The sequence below is a fragment of the Prunus avium genome, chromosome 1 (genome assembly GCF_965620075.1).
Source record: "Prunus avium chromosome 1, drPruAviu1.hap1.1, whole genome shotgun sequence".
Taxonomy (NCBI): Eukaryota; Viridiplantae; Streptophyta; class Magnoliopsida; order Rosales; family Rosaceae; genus Prunus; species Prunus avium.
This window is the reverse complement of record NC_142284.1, coordinates 50,661,527-50,677,939: the sequence shown is the minus strand read 5'-3', so window position 1 is coordinate 50,677,939 and position 16,413 is coordinate 50,661,527. Positions and strand designations below refer to the sequence as shown.

The 16,413-nt window shown below is 37.5% G+C and overlaps 2 protein-coding genes across 3 annotated transcripts; both read left to right on the top strand.

The window, feature by feature from the left end:
* The first annotated feature begins 1,598 nt into the window (after positions 1–1,598).
* LOC110762012 (DCL-like protein) lies at positions 1,599–4,730 on the top strand. The gene is made up of 3 exons (XM_021964608.2): positions 1,599–2,021; positions 2,117–2,231; positions 4,331–4,730. The coding sequence occupies exons 1-3, from the start codon at positions 1,681–1,683 to the stop codon at positions 4,499–4,501; spliced, it is 627 nt and encodes a 208-aa protein (XP_021820300.1). The 5' UTR covers positions 1,599–1,680; the 3' UTR covers positions 4,502–4,730.
* A 5,082-nt stretch (positions 4,731–9,812) lies between these two features.
* On the top strand, positions 9,813–11,898 carry LOC110761976 (cyclin-D3-3-like). 2 transcript variants are annotated; one of them, XM_021964566.2, is made up of 4 exons: positions 9,813–10,665; positions 10,756–10,957; positions 11,140–11,237; positions 11,349–11,898. In XM_021964566.2, exons 1-4 carry the CDS (start codon positions 10,126–10,128, stop codon positions 11,604–11,606), a joined length of 1,098 nt encoding a protein of 365 aa, XP_021820258.1. In that variant the 5' UTR covers positions 9,813–10,125; the 3' UTR covers positions 11,607–11,898. The 2 variants fall into 2 exon arrangements, with proteins under 2 accessions (XP_021820258.1, XP_021820257.1); XM_021964565.2 differs by having other exon boundaries at positions 9,818–10,665; positions 11,107–11,237.
* The last annotated feature ends 4,515 nt before the right edge of the window (positions 11,899–16,413 follow it).

Sequence of the window (16,413 nt, the reverse complement as noted above, 5' to 3'; positions counted from 1 at the left end):
GGACTGAGGTCTCAGCGATGATGGAAAGCAAACCACTAATATATCAATGGATAAACAACCAGCATAATCCAACAAGCAAAATTTCATTATTGACAAGAAATTTGGGGCTAGGAAGAAAATCAAAGGGAGTGGGAAAGCTACAGTAATTCTTTGGAAAAGCCCAATTCTCTTTGTCTTCAACTTTCATTTTAAATTTTTTTGGATTTTGAATCGAGGCTGGAGAGAGAGAGAGAGAGAGAGAGAGAGAGAGAGAGAGAGAGAGAGAGAGAGAGAGAGAGAGAGAGAGAGAGAGAGAGAGAGAGAGAGAGAGAGAGAGAGAGAGAGAGAGAGAGAGATTTAATTTAATTTTAAATTTTTTTGTGTGAAAATACATTTTTGCCCATGCTAGGTAGGACTTGTCATTGCCATGTCATCATTTTTAACAGAAAAGTTGATTGAGATGACAGTAAGGACGATTTCTGAAAGTTTAGGCATAATTAAAGTACCACCGTAACAATTAAAGGACCATTGCTACAATTTTGCCTTTTTTATATAGTTTAATTATGTAAATAAAGGCTTGTTTGTGAGTGATTTTGGATAGGCCAATAATCATTTCCATGGATAATAAAGTGATTTCAAGCGATTTTGGAGAGAAAAAGTGAGAGGCACTTCTCTTATGCTATCCTTCTTCTAGAATCACTCTTGAACGAGCCCTAATATGCATTTGTATGTAATATGAACAAATTCGCAATGATAAAAATTATTCTTAATCACTAAAGGTATTTACATCTTTTAAAAGCACAATTGATTTGACAATATTCGCATCCATTAATAAGTTTGACACATAAAATAAAATATCCATGCTTCTAATCCGCAAACCAATTGGACCTAAGTGGTTTTTTTTTTCTTTTGGTGTGTTGTGCACATGTGGAGTAGATATCATTATGTTAATTTACTTTTATATTAACAATGCTTGGCTCTTCATACACACCCAATTTCATCATTTGTGAGGAGGCAACAAGGTTATCCTCAAAATTGTCCCTTATTTTCAAAACTTAAAATTCACATGATATTTTTGCCTGCTCCAAATCCAGTACAATGGCCCATGTATTTTTAGTTCATGTTCTTTTTGAATTACAGCTATTGGGGAGGGGGCTACTTTTCTTGAGATACGGATGACCAAGGGGGGAAGGAGGAGGGACCTCACCACTGAGGTAAACTCTTCAGTCTTTAGTTCACGTTCTTAGGTTTACACAAAGTGTAGAATTTTATAATGAGGGTCTTATCTAAAGTTTTTATATGAGACTCTATCTCTTAATCGTTGGATTAAATTGGTTAGTTGTTAGATCAAATTGGTTTGTTTAATACGGTTAAAAGATATGGCCTCATTTAAGGGCTTTAGAATGACTCAACACAAAGCCACAAAAGGCATTGGGCTAAGACACCAGAAACATAAAATTTTAAAAAATTAAAAATTGATGGATCCCATCCTAAATTCCATGGGCCTTACTCTCAACTCCACGAGCAATTGGGCCTTCTTCATGGGTCTGCAATTTTTTTGTGGAGAGAAAAAAAAAAACGAAACAAATACCAGAATTCCGAAAAAGTCCACCGCCATCAGTCACTAGTCACTGAGTCATCGACTGGCTAGTCTAGTCACTACCACGATCCACGATACACTGCTGCCACTCAAACGATGAGATGACGACGAGAATGAGCACTCTCAATCCTACGCTGCTCAGAAGCATTTCGTTCCTCTGCGTGCGGGTCCAGCATCGGCGCCTGGGCCTTGGGCTGGTGGGCCTGAGTGGTAGGGCGTGGTGCAGCGGCGCGAGCGAGTCGACTCGGGCGGCGGGGCCGGAGGGTGTATTGTCCTCTGCGGACAAGTCTACGCTGAGAGGAGTGCTGAGCGTCAAGGAGGCGCCAAAGTACCCGAGGTGGGACGACCCTGACTACTGTAAATGGAAGGATAAGGAAGGGGAGATTCTGAACGACATCGAGCCCGTCGTTTTGCTCGCCAAGGAGATTCTCCATTCTGACAGGTACGCTACGAGCTTAGGTCCAGACTCAGTTTCAATGTAAACCTTGTTGGAAGCTATGGTGGCAGGTTTTTAGTGGTTTTTGGTGGTGTTTGTAGGTATATGGATGGTGAGCGCCTTTCAGCTGAAGATGAAAAGGTTGTGGTGGAAAGACTTCTTGCTCATCATCCGCATTCTGAGGATAAAATTGGCTGTGGAATTGATTCTATCATGGTGAGTTTCTATACCTCATAATCACAGTGATAGATTCTTTGTTGGAGTTGGACTATCATAATAATTCAAATGGGGATTGTTTCTTAAATATGATTTTTAAATTTGTACATGATGTTTATACCTTAAACAGTACAAGATACTGGCAAAAAAAAAGAAAAGAAGCTTAATTAGTGTAATATTAATTAGTTTCTCTTTTTTCTTTTTACTGAATTTGACCATTCATTTTTTTCGAAAGTATCAATATGTTTGCTATAGTTTCAAGGATGTTTTGGAAGCCACCACTGGTTTTTGTGAACATCTGTGCATGCCCCCTTTTTGTTTTCAGCCTCTGTTTACTTAGGTGTAGTATTAATGCTGATCGCCGAACCAATTTTTGTGTCGGTTAAAAGATTTAACATGAAATTGGTGTCACTAATCTATGGAAAATGAACGTCTCTTGTAAAATTGTAGTCAGGTACTAAATTTTTTGTGGTGGTATCAAGGATGGTTTGAAAGCCGCATTGCTGTGAGTCACCTCACCAATCACCACTAGTGTGTGTATGGAAGTCTTGAAGTAGGATAGTTTAAGGAAGCTAGTCTGATGATGCTTTCGTGATGGTCTTTGGGTTAGGGAAATATGGTTTGACAGGTTGAAACCAAAGGTTTGTGTATTAGTTTTGAGGCATTCATATGGATTCTTGAAGGCTAAAACTTGAAGACGTTTGGAAGAGATGCTTTCTGCAATCTGGCAGCAGGTAGTTTGAAAAGTGTTGGTTGTTTTGACGGGTTGATGGAGGCCTAAAGATTGTGGGAGCAATGTGGGATTAGAGAGGAGAGTAACTGACTTGGGTAGGCAAATAGGTTAAAGCAGCTAGCAAGTTTGTGTTCAAGTGAACATGTGAAGGTAATGGTGTGCAGGAGCAGGATCAATAATCAGGGTCAGAGACAGAGGTACAGGGAGGGAACCTAGGGAAGCATGTCTTCCATAAAACCATACACTTATTTTTAATTAATCAAACGCTTACATAGGTATACATCGACTCCAACATAGGTATAAGATTTCACTTGTGCTCCTAATTATAGCTCGGGTAATTCTATCCATAGCAATCCTCCTAATCTTTATGGCCGAAAAGAAATTATAGTATCACCCATTTTACCCTTATTGATTCTTCTTTTTTCTTTCTTTCTTTCCTCTTTCCTTGTTCCCTTTCTCTTCTCTTCCTGTCACCTCTTCCCCTTCCTCCTTTCCCTATCCTCTTCCTCCCCTCCTCCACTGATAACCATGGTGCATGCGATGCCAGAATTTTATAAGCAGTCAAGCCTTATTACTTGCAAATTGTCTTTTATAAGCAGTTAACCCATATGACATAGCTAAAACTGAATTACATGCAAATAGTTTTTTTTTAAAGGAAGATATATGCGAATAGCGCTGCACAAACAAACACAGCTAAGAAGTTTAAAGAAAATTTCAACAGTTTTGTCAATTGGAAAGCATTTGTCTAGGCCAAAAGTTCTTTTCGTTCCCCGTGTAAGTGGAATCATTCATGTCGTGCAATGGATGTAATGGGCTACGCGCATTTGCAAATTTTTAACCAGTAACATTTTTGGGAGCCGCATGTCTTAAGCAATATAACAACAGTGAGGGACTCTAGATCTTCTGATAACTCATCCTTGACTTTTGGGCCTTACTTTCCATTGTTTTTTTTTTATTCATTCCTTTTCAACACAATTAAATGGTTTTGGACGCTGATGAATGAACTATTATTAATGTTAGTCTCATTGTTTCTTTGGCTACCTTTTGCTTGTGAGTTTGGTCCATAAATGGGTATTATGTTGAAAAGTAGAAATCCTTCTTTCTTTGACTATTTCTATGAAATGAAACACACACTCTCTCTCCCCTTCAGTCTGATTCTGATTTTTCATTTAATTTGAATAGAACTGAAAATGATTATTGGTTGGCATTGAGTTTTCAAGTTCTAATTGTTATCAGTAATATGTTATTAGCTAAGTCAGCTCACTCGGTATTTATCCTTTCCATTTCTTATCGACCTCTGTATTATGTGCACTGTTGTGTTCGCCTAGGAGAATTAACCAATTCTGTCTAACTTCTCTTGCTGAAGGTTGATCGACATCCCCAATTTAGACACTCAAGGTGCCTGTTTGTCATAAGAACTGATGGTATATGGATTGACTTCTCCTACCAGAAGTGTCTTCGAGCATATATCCGAGATAAGTACCCATCCCATGCAGAAAGATTCATTCGAGAACATTTTAAACGTGGTAGTGGCTAAATGCGTATCTCTCATAATGCTTGTATTGAAGTTTAATTTGGCTTTGGTAATTAGAGATCAGCATGATATGAAATTCGAATTTTTCTAGCGAAGGGGTACTATGACCCACATATAGCCTAGATCCACAAAATGTCAATGTAGTAGATAATCCTTGACTGACACTCAAATGTATTTTTAAGAATGAGGACGAAGAAAATGATTGAAGTGAACTTCACTTTGTTGACTTGCATTTCCTTTTGTTGGCCTTGAACATATTTTCCAATTTATATGACATGTGAGGTTTTTCTGTCTGTCCTAGGAACTAACTGCCTTTGAGAATTTTATAGGATTGTTGAACTACTTAGTTCAATACCTACAGGTCCTCAAAGCTCATTAGACAACAACCTGGCCCTCTCTCATTGTTTAGAAACTTTGTCATGCATTGTAGCTTCAATTAAAGAATTTAGATGGAGGAAATTACGTAGTTCCTTATGTCTGCGATTGAGAAGTTGGGCCAATTCATTCCATCAGTCTAAGATGTTCAATCTTATGATCTTGTAGCTTTTTGGCTGAGCTTCAAAGGAGATAATAACATTGCAATTGAGAGAAAAACTGATGATTGAATTTTGTGTTTGTGTTTGGTAATAGTTGGATGCTGAATGGGTCTGGAATTCCATGGACCACCCAAGAGGACGGGTTCAAATCAGTTTAGTTAGTATCATTTAGTTAGAAGTCTGATTATTTGAAATTATTTACCTAAGTGGTCCCATTCTTTGACTGACTACTAGATATTGAGTAGTTGAAACTGGTATTTTGAGTCAAAAGAGTCAAGCGCAGATCAGATGGGCACGCTGTCTAAGCTGGTACTTGGCTTTTTACAAGTCAAAACAGGGCAAGTGTACAACTGTTTTGTGTCTGCAGAAATGTTGTTAGTATTGAAGACAAAACATCATTTCTTCTTGGAAAATTCTAGACTAGCCAGACCCAGAATCAAATTAAAAACTTAATACTTCAATATATTCTCTAAACATATGGGAAAAGGATAATAATTTTAATTAAATACTTTTAGTATGAAGATTACTTTTGCGGAGTGAAGTTTTGGATGAAATAGAACTTACACCATTCACAAATAAGTCATTGCTAAACCAGTCAGGTAATCGCAAATTATATAAATTATCCGAAATGTCAGAACACACACACACGATGCAATATAAACAAGAATTTGTGTGAACAAACGCATAAAACAAGAAGGCACGAATCTAGTCGTTAGAGAAAATGACCAGGTAATTGTGTAAATTTATAAAACATTTTTGCCCATTTATTCCATGGTACTATTGGTATAATGATCCTGTGGATTTTGGCTTGTTTTGGTAAAGTTGTTTAATGCTTTGTGTTCTAAAACTGGTAGAATATTCTCAACTTTAAAGTTTCCCCACCCATGAGCTTCACTTTGCATTAATTTTTGAACAACAGAAAGATGGTAAAAACCAGTTGTTTTCCCCCTCTTTTATTGCTTTGTACTATTCAATTACAAAAGAGTGAATAACAGCAAATAAAGCTCGAAATCTTCTCTGCCATGCTATAAATAAAAAAAACTCTCTGTATCTTTATGCTTGTAAAGAAGCAATTCCGTAAGGGAAAGGGGAGGGCGTGTTTCTGCAGAGGCATGTTGTATTATTGTTGGTTTGTGATTGTCCCTTGCTGCAGGTGGGTAGATAAATTATCAAGTTTCATGACAGTAAACAGGTGCTGCGCATTAATTAGGGATTGAACCACTCTCTCTCTGTCGATTACTTGTTTAGCATAACAATCTCTGCATATGGCTAGCGGGTTCAAGGGTGTCTAAGAAAGACTCACTGTAGATGCTATTGGGTAACCAATAATGGGAAAATACTTTAGTCTCTTTCTGTGTGTCTTTCTCACAAACAAATCACAGTCCCACACATATACAAACTTCGACTGCATATGCCGGTTAGTTTAGTTGGTCTGAGCCCGTAAATTAGATTTGTTTAGAGTAATGACTGTTTACCTGTAATGATTCTTATTATACAATGCATGCATGGTGTGTGGAGATTAAGAAAAGGTGAATTAGAGAAAAGTGGCTGATCTTGGCCTCTCGAGTAATCACAGGTCAACTCTCGTCTATCATCATCTAGTAGTTACAATCAATAAGAGTAACTTCCGTAGGGTGGTGCCATAATTATGAGACAAACATTATGATTAGGTTCGGACTATTCTAGCTGGGCCCCCCCTCTACATGGAGAGTGCCCACAGCTGGACGGAGAAGATCCATGTGGGCCCACACCCCCCCACCCCCACAGCCCATATAATAGGCATGATGAGTTTTCTCTTGCTGCTAATACCATGGGGCTTAAAAGATCTCTACGATCTTGAACGAACAAACAAGGGCTGTGATTCTTGTGATGGTCTTTTCAGCTATACACTGCAAGCTATGACGATGGTTTGATGAGTTCCAATAAAGGGCTTTGCTTACTTGCTTTCCGTTGCTGTGATTGAAATGTGAGGAAATGAACCAACTTTCTGAATCTTCAGAGAGTGGGCATATCTGACTTTGACCAGAATGATGAAAGAGGTGGGGGTGTTTTAGGAAAGAAAAAAAAATGCTAATAATGATCGTATAAAAAAGTAAAAGGTAAATTAGAAAGAGAAAAAAAAAAAAAAGGGGAGATTGCTCTGAAGGCTTTCTAACAGTAAAACAGGGCCAACCTTTGTACAGTTTTAGTTTTGATTTTAGAGGGATATTTGAATGGGTTGGGGTTGGAATTTGGAAACCTCCACCACCACACCACCACCACAAATCCACAAATCACAATCTCATTGATGGAGTCTGAGTCTATAACCTGCTATAGCACCAACACTTTTTGTCCTCACACTATCTTCTTTCGCTCTCTAGCTTCATTTCTTGGAGAATGTACCCTATAAAAGGACCAAGAAAAGAAGAAAAAAAAAATTAAAGCAACATCTCAGTCTTATTAGACTCTCAGCCCTAGAAATCCTCGACACCAAAAATAGTAAAGGGGGAAAAAAAATTTGTAGTCTTATTAATCAAACATGTTATAAGGTTAATCCTCATGTTTTTTTATATAAGCGATATTATAAAAGGGAGGACTCGGGCACATGACCTCAAATGTATGGTAATTGCTCTTAAACACTCGAGCTACAAGCCTCTTATAGGTTGATCAACATGTTATAAGGATAATATTACGAGAGGGATTATTCGAGCACATGACCTCAACTACTCTTAAGTACTTGAGATACAAGCTCCTTGTCGGTTAATCAACACTTTATAAGGATATTAGTAACGGAAACATGTATTATAACATGTGTGGATGGAATTAGGGCGTAGTAGAACATGTATGTGGAATAAACGATCGCACAGAAAAATTTATCGTGTAAAAGGACCTAAAAGCCGTCCACGCGTCCCTATTGTTAAGAAACACGTAGAGTAGAGTACTGAATTTCAGCAAACAGTCAGCAAAGGGCTGTTTTTTAATCTTTTATTAGTGTTACATGGCATAGAGGGAGGGAAGATAAGTCTGAGGAGCTTGAAGACATACAGTGATAGACACAGTGTGTGTTCTCTCTCATCTGTAATTGTTGCTGGCTGTTGTTGTAAACATAATGGTTGAGTGCAGTGCAGAGAGAGACTACCTTTTCGTACCAAAGAGGAATTGAGTTGTCCTGCTGCTGGGGAGTTTGTAATTCCAAGAAATATTCATTTTAAAGTTGGTTTGTTGATCTCTGCCAGAAAGCAAAAAATATACATAAATACAAATAATGAGCCTTCAAAAATCTTATAATCTTCTTAAAACTTAATTGGATTATTCAAAACTCATTACATGCAAAACAGTTCAGTTATGTGACAATAATCTACTTGAGACATTTCAAATAACACTAGATTAAGAGCTAGTTGATACAAATAAAGTATCTCAAATACGGGAAAAATAACCCTGCAACAAATAGGATCATCAATATTTAAAGAAACAAATAAAGAAACGAAAAGAAAAAGAAAAGAGTTGGCTCCCGGGTAAAGCTTAAAATTATATGTATAAAGTTTCACTTTTCCTTTTTACCAAAACCAATCAAACCAAAATCTTTATTACGAATTTTTCAGTATAAATTAAAACCATACATGGTCAATGATAAAAAGCTCCTTATTCACCTATGGACAAGCAAATTTTATTACAATGTACCACCTACAACGAAGAACGAACTTATTCTATTTTTATTTGTTCGGCTAAAATGTAACGATACCTTAAAAAATTAAGATCTACCTAGTTCAGAAAAACAAAAAAAAACAAAACAATTGTCATGGCTGATGGCAGCCAACATAGAGATAGGCATCTACAACATGGTTTTAAATACTTGACACTTGACACCCTAACCATATCAATATCTCAAGTAGCCCCACTCCCATGTCGCTTGAATGTCTAAATAATATATGGAGATAATTTGTATATATGAGCTGCAGAAGCAAAGGCACCCGAGAGAGACAACTCTTTTTCTTTTATTTTTGTTTTATAATTTAAATAAGTAAAGATGAGAACATAACGTTATGTATGAATCATATGAAAGCTTCATCCCAAAAGCACGTAGTTCTGACACCGATTCATGCACAACGGTCTTAAATCATACACAAACTTGTTTTGCATTTTGCACCACAAAATTTTATGTGTAAAATAATAAAAGGTGTGAAAGCCAGAGCACAATACAAAAATGGCGATGCAATCTTGTGTCTAACCCACACAACACAAAGCTGCCAGCTCATTTGTTATCGTTGCAAATATTATTTTATAATATTTGAATTCGGAAAGAAAATTTCAAAAAACAATTTATTGGCACCGATTTTGGTCGTTGCAATGTGCACCAGATTTAGAGGGTAAATTGTTTTTCGCGCGAAGGGCTCCCGCTCGCGCCAATTTCACCCACTCTGCCGTATCCGAGACTAAAATATATGGCCAGATTTATCCTCTGATAATAAAAACAAATAGAAAAACAAAAATACAAATTATATAAAAATAATTAAATAAACACCCACAAATAACACAAGCGCAGAGCAGAAGATCCTCTCGTGTCTAGCCACTCATACCTCCCTCTACCAGCTCAAGGCATTCTTTTTTATTCATATTTGGTGTGGATGTGCATGTTCATCACATGGTCATCTGATCAGACGGCTCATGGCATTCGACGACTTTGATCACAGGGGGTTGATAGGAGGTGGGCCTGAAATGCAACGAGAGGAAGATACAAATGTCACGTGTCAACATGTTGTGCTGCATAGCCCATTATGCATCAAGGTCCGAGCTCCCCAATTGAAAAGAGCAGAGTTTTACAGTGACAGTGGGAAGGGAAAAACAAAACCAAACAAACTACCCACAAGTTACATATAAAACCGCATCTTTGAGAGTGGGTTGTGGTCACTGCTCAGTTCCCCTCCCCTCCTCTTCCCCACTGCTCTGCTCTTTCAATCACAGGCAGATAGAATACTGAGAGAGAGAGAGAGAGAGAGAGAGAAGATGCCTAAGGCTGAGTCTTCAGGCCTCTCTTTCTTCTTCACACTCTCTGCCTCTGGCCTGTTCATGAAGTAATGAGCCCAGAACCAAACCTCTTCTTCTCAGAAGAAGATGGATCAACATCATCATCAGCAAGAAGTAGAATCAAGTGAAGAACAAAACCCAGTTTTCCTTTTGGATGCTCTGTATTGCTCAGAAGAGCATTTGGAGGAGCAAGCGAGTGTAGTTGAGTATTTCCAAGAGGAAGGTGAATTTGTAGGAGACAGTTGTTGTTACAGCAATATTTCATCGTATAGGCCAATAAAAGTTCCAATCTTGCTAGAGCAAGACTTGTTTTGGGACAACGAGGAGCTAATCTCACTGTTATCCAAAGAAGCAGAACAAAATGGTGAGCTTCAAAAACCTCTCCAAATCAGCTCATCTGTATCTGGGGCTCGTAAAGAGGCAGTGGATTGGATGCTGAGAGTGATTACCCACTTCTCTTTCTCTGCTCTCACTGCCGTTCTTGCTGTGGATTACTTTGATAGGTTCTTCTTCAGCCTCCAGTTTCAGATTGAGAAGCCATGGACGACCCAGCTTGCTGCTGTGGCTTGTCTCTCTCTTGCTGCCAAAGTGGAGGAGACCCAAGTTCCCCTTTTACTGGACTTCCAAGTATGTTCATGTTTGATTGTTTAAAGCTTTTGATTTTGTGTCCATGTCCTGATTTGCTAAACCAATCTGGGTTTTTCTTACTTTTTTAAGGTGGAAGACAGTAAATATTTTTTTGAAGCTAGAACTATTAAGAGAATGGAGATTTTGGTGCTCTCCACACTTCAATGGAAGATGAACCCTGTCACTCCACTTTCATTTGTCGATTACATCACAAGGAGGCTTGGGCTAAAACACCATCTCTGTTGGGAATTTCTCAAGAGATGTGAGCTCATCCTTCTGAATCTCATTTCAGGTAAAGCCATTCCAAATCTTGCCCTTCCCTTATTCTCAAACTTGATCCCTTTTCTGCAATAACATAAACAACAAACAAAGTAAAGTTGAAATCTTTAATCCTTTTTCTTACAATATTCTTGGCCTTTTCTATGAATTTTAAAATTGCAGATTCTAGGTTCATGTCTTTCCTTCCATCTGCAGTGGCCACTGCTACAATGCTGCACGTTGTCAACAATATAGAACCCTGTTTACATGTCGAATATCAAAACCAGCTCTTGGGCATTCTCGGAATTGACAAGGTTTGTTCACCCTTTAACCCGAATCTCCAAGTACCAATCTTTCCTATACTAAAACATGGGAAGTTTGAATTTTTTATTAAAGTTCTCAAATTCTGATTGAATCTTAAACAGGACAAAGTGGATGATTGCTATAAGCTTGTCCTGGAATTGTCATCATCAGGAGGCCATGGCAAACCATCCAACAAGCGCAAGTTTGGTTCTATTCCTGGCAGCCCAAATGGAGTTATAGACATGTCTTTTAGCTCTGATAGTTCAAATGATTCGTGGGGCGTGGCCTCATCAGTCTCATCTTCACCAGAGCCTCTGTCAAAGAAGAGGAAGCTCAGCCACAACCCAAATGCAGAGATTCTCAGCTTCATCCCTCGCTAGTTCCTCAAATGGTTCCCACCGTTTTTCATTAAGGACCCAAAAAGTCTTTCCATGTCTAATAAGTACTTATGTTCTTATGCGATTTGTTAAATTGCATACCATCTCTGAAACTTTCATCCTAATTTTCCCAACCAAATCCAATCCATATACTCAATGCTCTCTGGACTGTTCTGTGGATGGTGGATACATGGGATTAGGAAACAGAGATGGTTTGCATTTTATCCGGAGGAAAGTTTTTAAGAACATCAACATAGCAATGAAGAGTGTACTTGCAGCAGGCAGTATTATTATATATCTCTACTCATAAGCCTCTCTTGCATGGCCTTTCTAAAGAAAAAAACAAAAAGAAAACAATAATATCTATGTGGTTTTTTCTTCCGCATTATTAGAAGCGTCTCATTGCTCATCATTCTTAATTTTTATAAATATGTACCCAACGTTAACATTTGGTTAGTAGCAAATAGCAGTCGGCAATCCAAAAAACAAAATACCAAAAGAAAATAAAAAACCCAAAAAGTTTCTGCATAATTGAAACATGAAAATAACACTTGTGGTCTGATTTCCTGAAGAATTAAAATGAAAATTTTGGTAGGAAAGGCCTGTTATACATGTGGTTAGAGGAACATGCTGTCGGCCACAAGCATTTTTGGTGTTGGAATATATTGTGAGTATAAGTTGGAGGTTTGACCTCGATGGATGAGCTAAATCTTGTATGACTTTGGGTTTGAAATTTGCCCTAATCGCTTGAACAAGACCTACAGGTGTAAGTGTAACCCACCAAATCTCTAACACCGTCCACCTCGACTTTCAATGCATGCCTTGCCTCTCTCCCCACCTATAAGCACCTATAATATTTACTAATTTTAATTGTAGTAGTAATTAATGGACCATTTTATATCAATATATATATATATTAACATTGATATAAAATGGACCATTCAATATTTCCGAAGTGCATTTCTTGTAATTATACATTTATTAGCTTTAGTTTCTTATTAACAGTGGCATGGCATCCCCCGCCAAACAAGGTTAGGTCAACTAGCATAAAAAGTTATTGTAATGGAGAATAATGCAGTGGTACGTGAAAAAGTTATTCCGTGTGTCATTATGTTCTTTATCAGGGATAACAAAAAGTGCTATCCCGTTGCATGAATGTCTCTCTTATAAACTAGAGCTACAAATAATAGAGAAAGACCTTTGTACTATGTATCTATATGTGTTGCTTAGCAAATGAGATTTAGATTGCTCCCACCACATTTGTAGGCAAGAATTGGACCGATCGATCTCACTTAATAGTGGTTAATCATTCACAAAAGACACCCACAATAAGCACTACATGTGCTTTCTACTAGCTCCCACAAGAAACAATTTAATGCATGCCTAGTGTTTGAGCTTACTTAGGTACAATTTAATCAATCTCCTAATTATTTCCTAATGCACCGCAATTGCCGGAGTAAATATAAAATAAGAAGCTGGCTCAAATTTCCGTTGATATATATTGACCCTTCTCATATACTATATAAGTAATCTATTGCTAGATTTGGTAATTGCAACTATAATAACACATAGAATATTGCATTGAAGTGTCGCACTTGAGTAGAAATCTCTTGGCCTAGTCTATGTGGAAGAAGAAGAGCATGTGGATGAAAGGTGGAATTATGAAAAAGAGGAACCAAAAAAGAAAGTGGAGAATTTAGAAGATTAAGAAGAAATTAGTTTGACGGTGTTATTCTCGTTTCATACAAGTTTTTATGAAGAGATAAATAAATAAAAAACCATGCGTACAAAGAAAAAAAACATAAGGAAAAGGTAAAAGGGGGTGGGGGGAATGCTGAAATCGGGGAACAATATCTTTTGATTTTGTATGAGATGTCTTTGTTGTTCCTTACACTTTGCTTGCTTTTTTGGGCAATAGACTATTAGACTGTACGCGTATTTTCAACCTAAAAAGAAAAAGGGGGGAAAGACAATGATAACATACGGATTGTTTGGTAAAAGTCCGGAAAGAAAGAGAGAGCAAATGGGTTCCAGCATATTACATTTCCTCTTCTTTCTTGGTTGCTGCCCTCTTTAAAACTCCTCAAAGCTCACCCCTTTTCTTCTTTTCTTTTTTTCTTTCCAACAATTGTATATCAATTCAATTGACTAGTTGCTCAAGTACTGTAAAATTTATACCTTCATATTAATAATTTTGTCAATCATTTATAACCGTTCCGTTCTTGAGAATGCGAACAAAAATTCCAATCAATATTGGAGGTGTTCAATGCGAGAAGCTATTATGGGGGGCCTCACTTTTGTTTAAAATTATTGAAACATCGTCCTCCACCTTTGATTCGGCGCAACTATAGTTGGGTCAGAGAGATTATCATTAATCCCTCCCACACAGTTTTTAAGTCCATTAAATTTTTACCAGCAACCTTTTTTTTAACTTTTTTTTTCATACAAGCGCTGTTGAGGACAATGCGGGATGAATAGTCTGATTCACTTGAGCTACATACCCGGCTTTGTTTCGCATATTGGTTTCCCAGCTATATCTATATGCAGTGGACCCATTGTGGTTCAAATTATTAGAGATCTTTGAGATGGGACCTTGAAATTACATGAATTTGGCAGAGATGATGAATGAATTTTATGAAAAATCACACATTCTGCTCGTGAGTGGCTTAATGATAAAGCGACCCTTCTATTCTATCTATCTTATATATATATATCTATCCCATAAATCCCAATATGTATCCAAATAATTGGTTTAAATTCGCAACATCTTTATCATCATTCATATCAATCCCAGGTTTGGTTGCAGTTTTTGCAGAGTGTAGCAGCAGGACAGTTGGATTATTTTATCCTATATGATCTGAACCACAGGATTGGCATCCAATGGGCTTGGCTGGGCTGGTCTGAACTGGACTGGTCTGGGCTGCTTATTGTGTCTGGTATATAATGTGTCACTTTCCCTTGAAATGCCAAACGTACTATTCAGATTTCAGAGGCTCTCTCAGACTTTTTAACAAGTCAAGACAGCCCTGCACTGCCTTTGGTTCTTCCCAATTTGTTTTTATGGAAGATGCATGGAGCTGGCTGGGTCATATGCTTTGAAAGTATTTACATAATCTCTTTGAAAACAAAATAAAACAAGGGTCCATTATTTTTGGCCAAACCATGCGGCCAATGCCATGGCCGTACAAAAGTGGTCCACAATATGATTATGATAGAGTACTGGTCAGGTTTCAGCAGCCGTGGCAGCAGCAGCAGCAGCAGCAGTGGTCCAATCTTGCAAATTAAACTTGTTTCTTGGTTTGGTTTAGGTTGGTATGGTAGGTAACTATTTCCCTTTATTCTTCATTCTGTTTTTTTAACATTTTGCTGTGTTAACATTTTTTTACAGTGAAATTCAAAAGGTAAAAAAATATAATTACTTACAAGTACAGTAACAGGGTTGAAACTGAGTGTAGTGTTAGGGTTTACTTACAAGTACAGTATCTAGTCCTTTGTGTTTCTGGGCAGAAAAACTTGCATAAAACGAAAATAGCAAAAATAATGTTATTCTCGTTTCTTGAGGGTAGTGGTTTTGTCTTGAAATGAGATACATGAAATGATAGTCTGCAAATGACCTTTAGGCCTCCTCAAGTGTCCAGCTATGCTGGGAAAAAATAATGCAATATTAGTAGATTTTAGCTGTGTAGATCCACACCTCTGCAGGCGTTTAGATTAGTTAATTAATATTGGTGGCAACCAATAACTTAACCATTTGGGTTTGCCCTGACAAGGTTTCTGTGTATACTTAATTTAGCAGAGATGTAAATCTTTTTTCTTATTTTGACTTGAGAGATGGGGACAATATAGCATTTATGCTTGTTGAACTTATCTGTTGTTTGTTTCCTTCACCCTTTTCTTCGTCTTGGATGGATGAATTACAGTTCCTGTTATTACCATACGCTTTTGCGAGGTATAAGATATTTTTTACATTTTACATATTATTTTTGCAGAAAACAGGCAACTATATATGGATGAATCATGAATGTTAATTGGCAATTTGACTTGGACAAAACTTGATTACTAAAGATAAACAAACTTAAATATCATTGAAGGTTCAACGTAATTAATCAAATACCAACTAACTATTAGTTTAACAATTTTTCTCTTTCTAATAATAAAAGAGGTTTTACATTCGAATTCCCGATCTCTGGTTATTGAAACTTGAAAGAGGTTTTAGCTCTGTCTTTTCAGGAAACCAGTTTGTTATTAGTTCACCTTTCTGGGGTCCAACGCGGGGGAATTGTCCATCAATACGAGCCCTACAGAATTGAAGTGAAGGCCCGCATGAAAGAAGAAATGTACTTGTGATAACTAATTGGTCAAATAAGAACTGTTGATATTTACTTTCAACTCATTCAAGTCTTCTCTGCATGAATTGGGCTTTGTTAGAATGTACGGCTTTGACTACACAATTGACCAATCCAAGGTTCATAGGTAGAGTTATGGCCTAACCCAAGAAGAGTTGGGCATCATGATCAAGCCCATTGGAATCCGTTAGAGAGTTGGACAACAGAACTTGGGCTCTCACATGAAAATTAAGAAGAGATCCCACAATCATCAAATTTTTTTTTCGGTCCAGACAAAGCCTACAATCATTTTTTTAATTATAAGAGCCATGGATAAAACTTGCTTCTAAAATCGATAAAACATGCTTATCGGTGTTGATAGTAGTGGGCCGTTGGTTCGTCTCTCTGAAATTTAACATAGTATTAGAGCAAGTTGATTGACTGGGCTTGAATTGGCCTTTATCCTTACCCAATATGTTGGGCTT

Coding starts and splice junctions, on each gene's coding strand:
- LOC110761976 (XM_021964565.2), top strand. CDS start 10,126: ATGGATCAACATCATCATCAGCAAGAAGTAGAATCAAGTGAAGAACAA. Junction 10,958..11,106: donor CCTTCTGAATCTCATTTCAG/GTAAAGCCATTC, acceptor TTAAAATTGCAG/ATTCTAGGTTCATGTCTTTC. Junction 11,238..11,348: donor GCATTCTCGGAATTGACAAG/GTTTGTTCACCC, acceptor AATCTTAAACAG/GACAAAGTGGATGATTGCTA.
- LOC110762012 (XM_021964608.2), top strand. CDS start 1,681: ATGACGACGAGAATGAGCACTCTCAATCCTACGCTGCTCAGAAGCATT. Junction 2,022..2,116: donor GAGATTCTCCATTCTGACAG/GTACGCTACGAG, acceptor TGGTGTTTGTAG/GTATATGGATGGTGAGCGCC. Junction 2,232..4,330: donor GTGGAATTGATTCTATCATG/GTGAGTTTCTAT, acceptor CTCTTGCTGAAG/GTTGATCGACATCCCCAATT.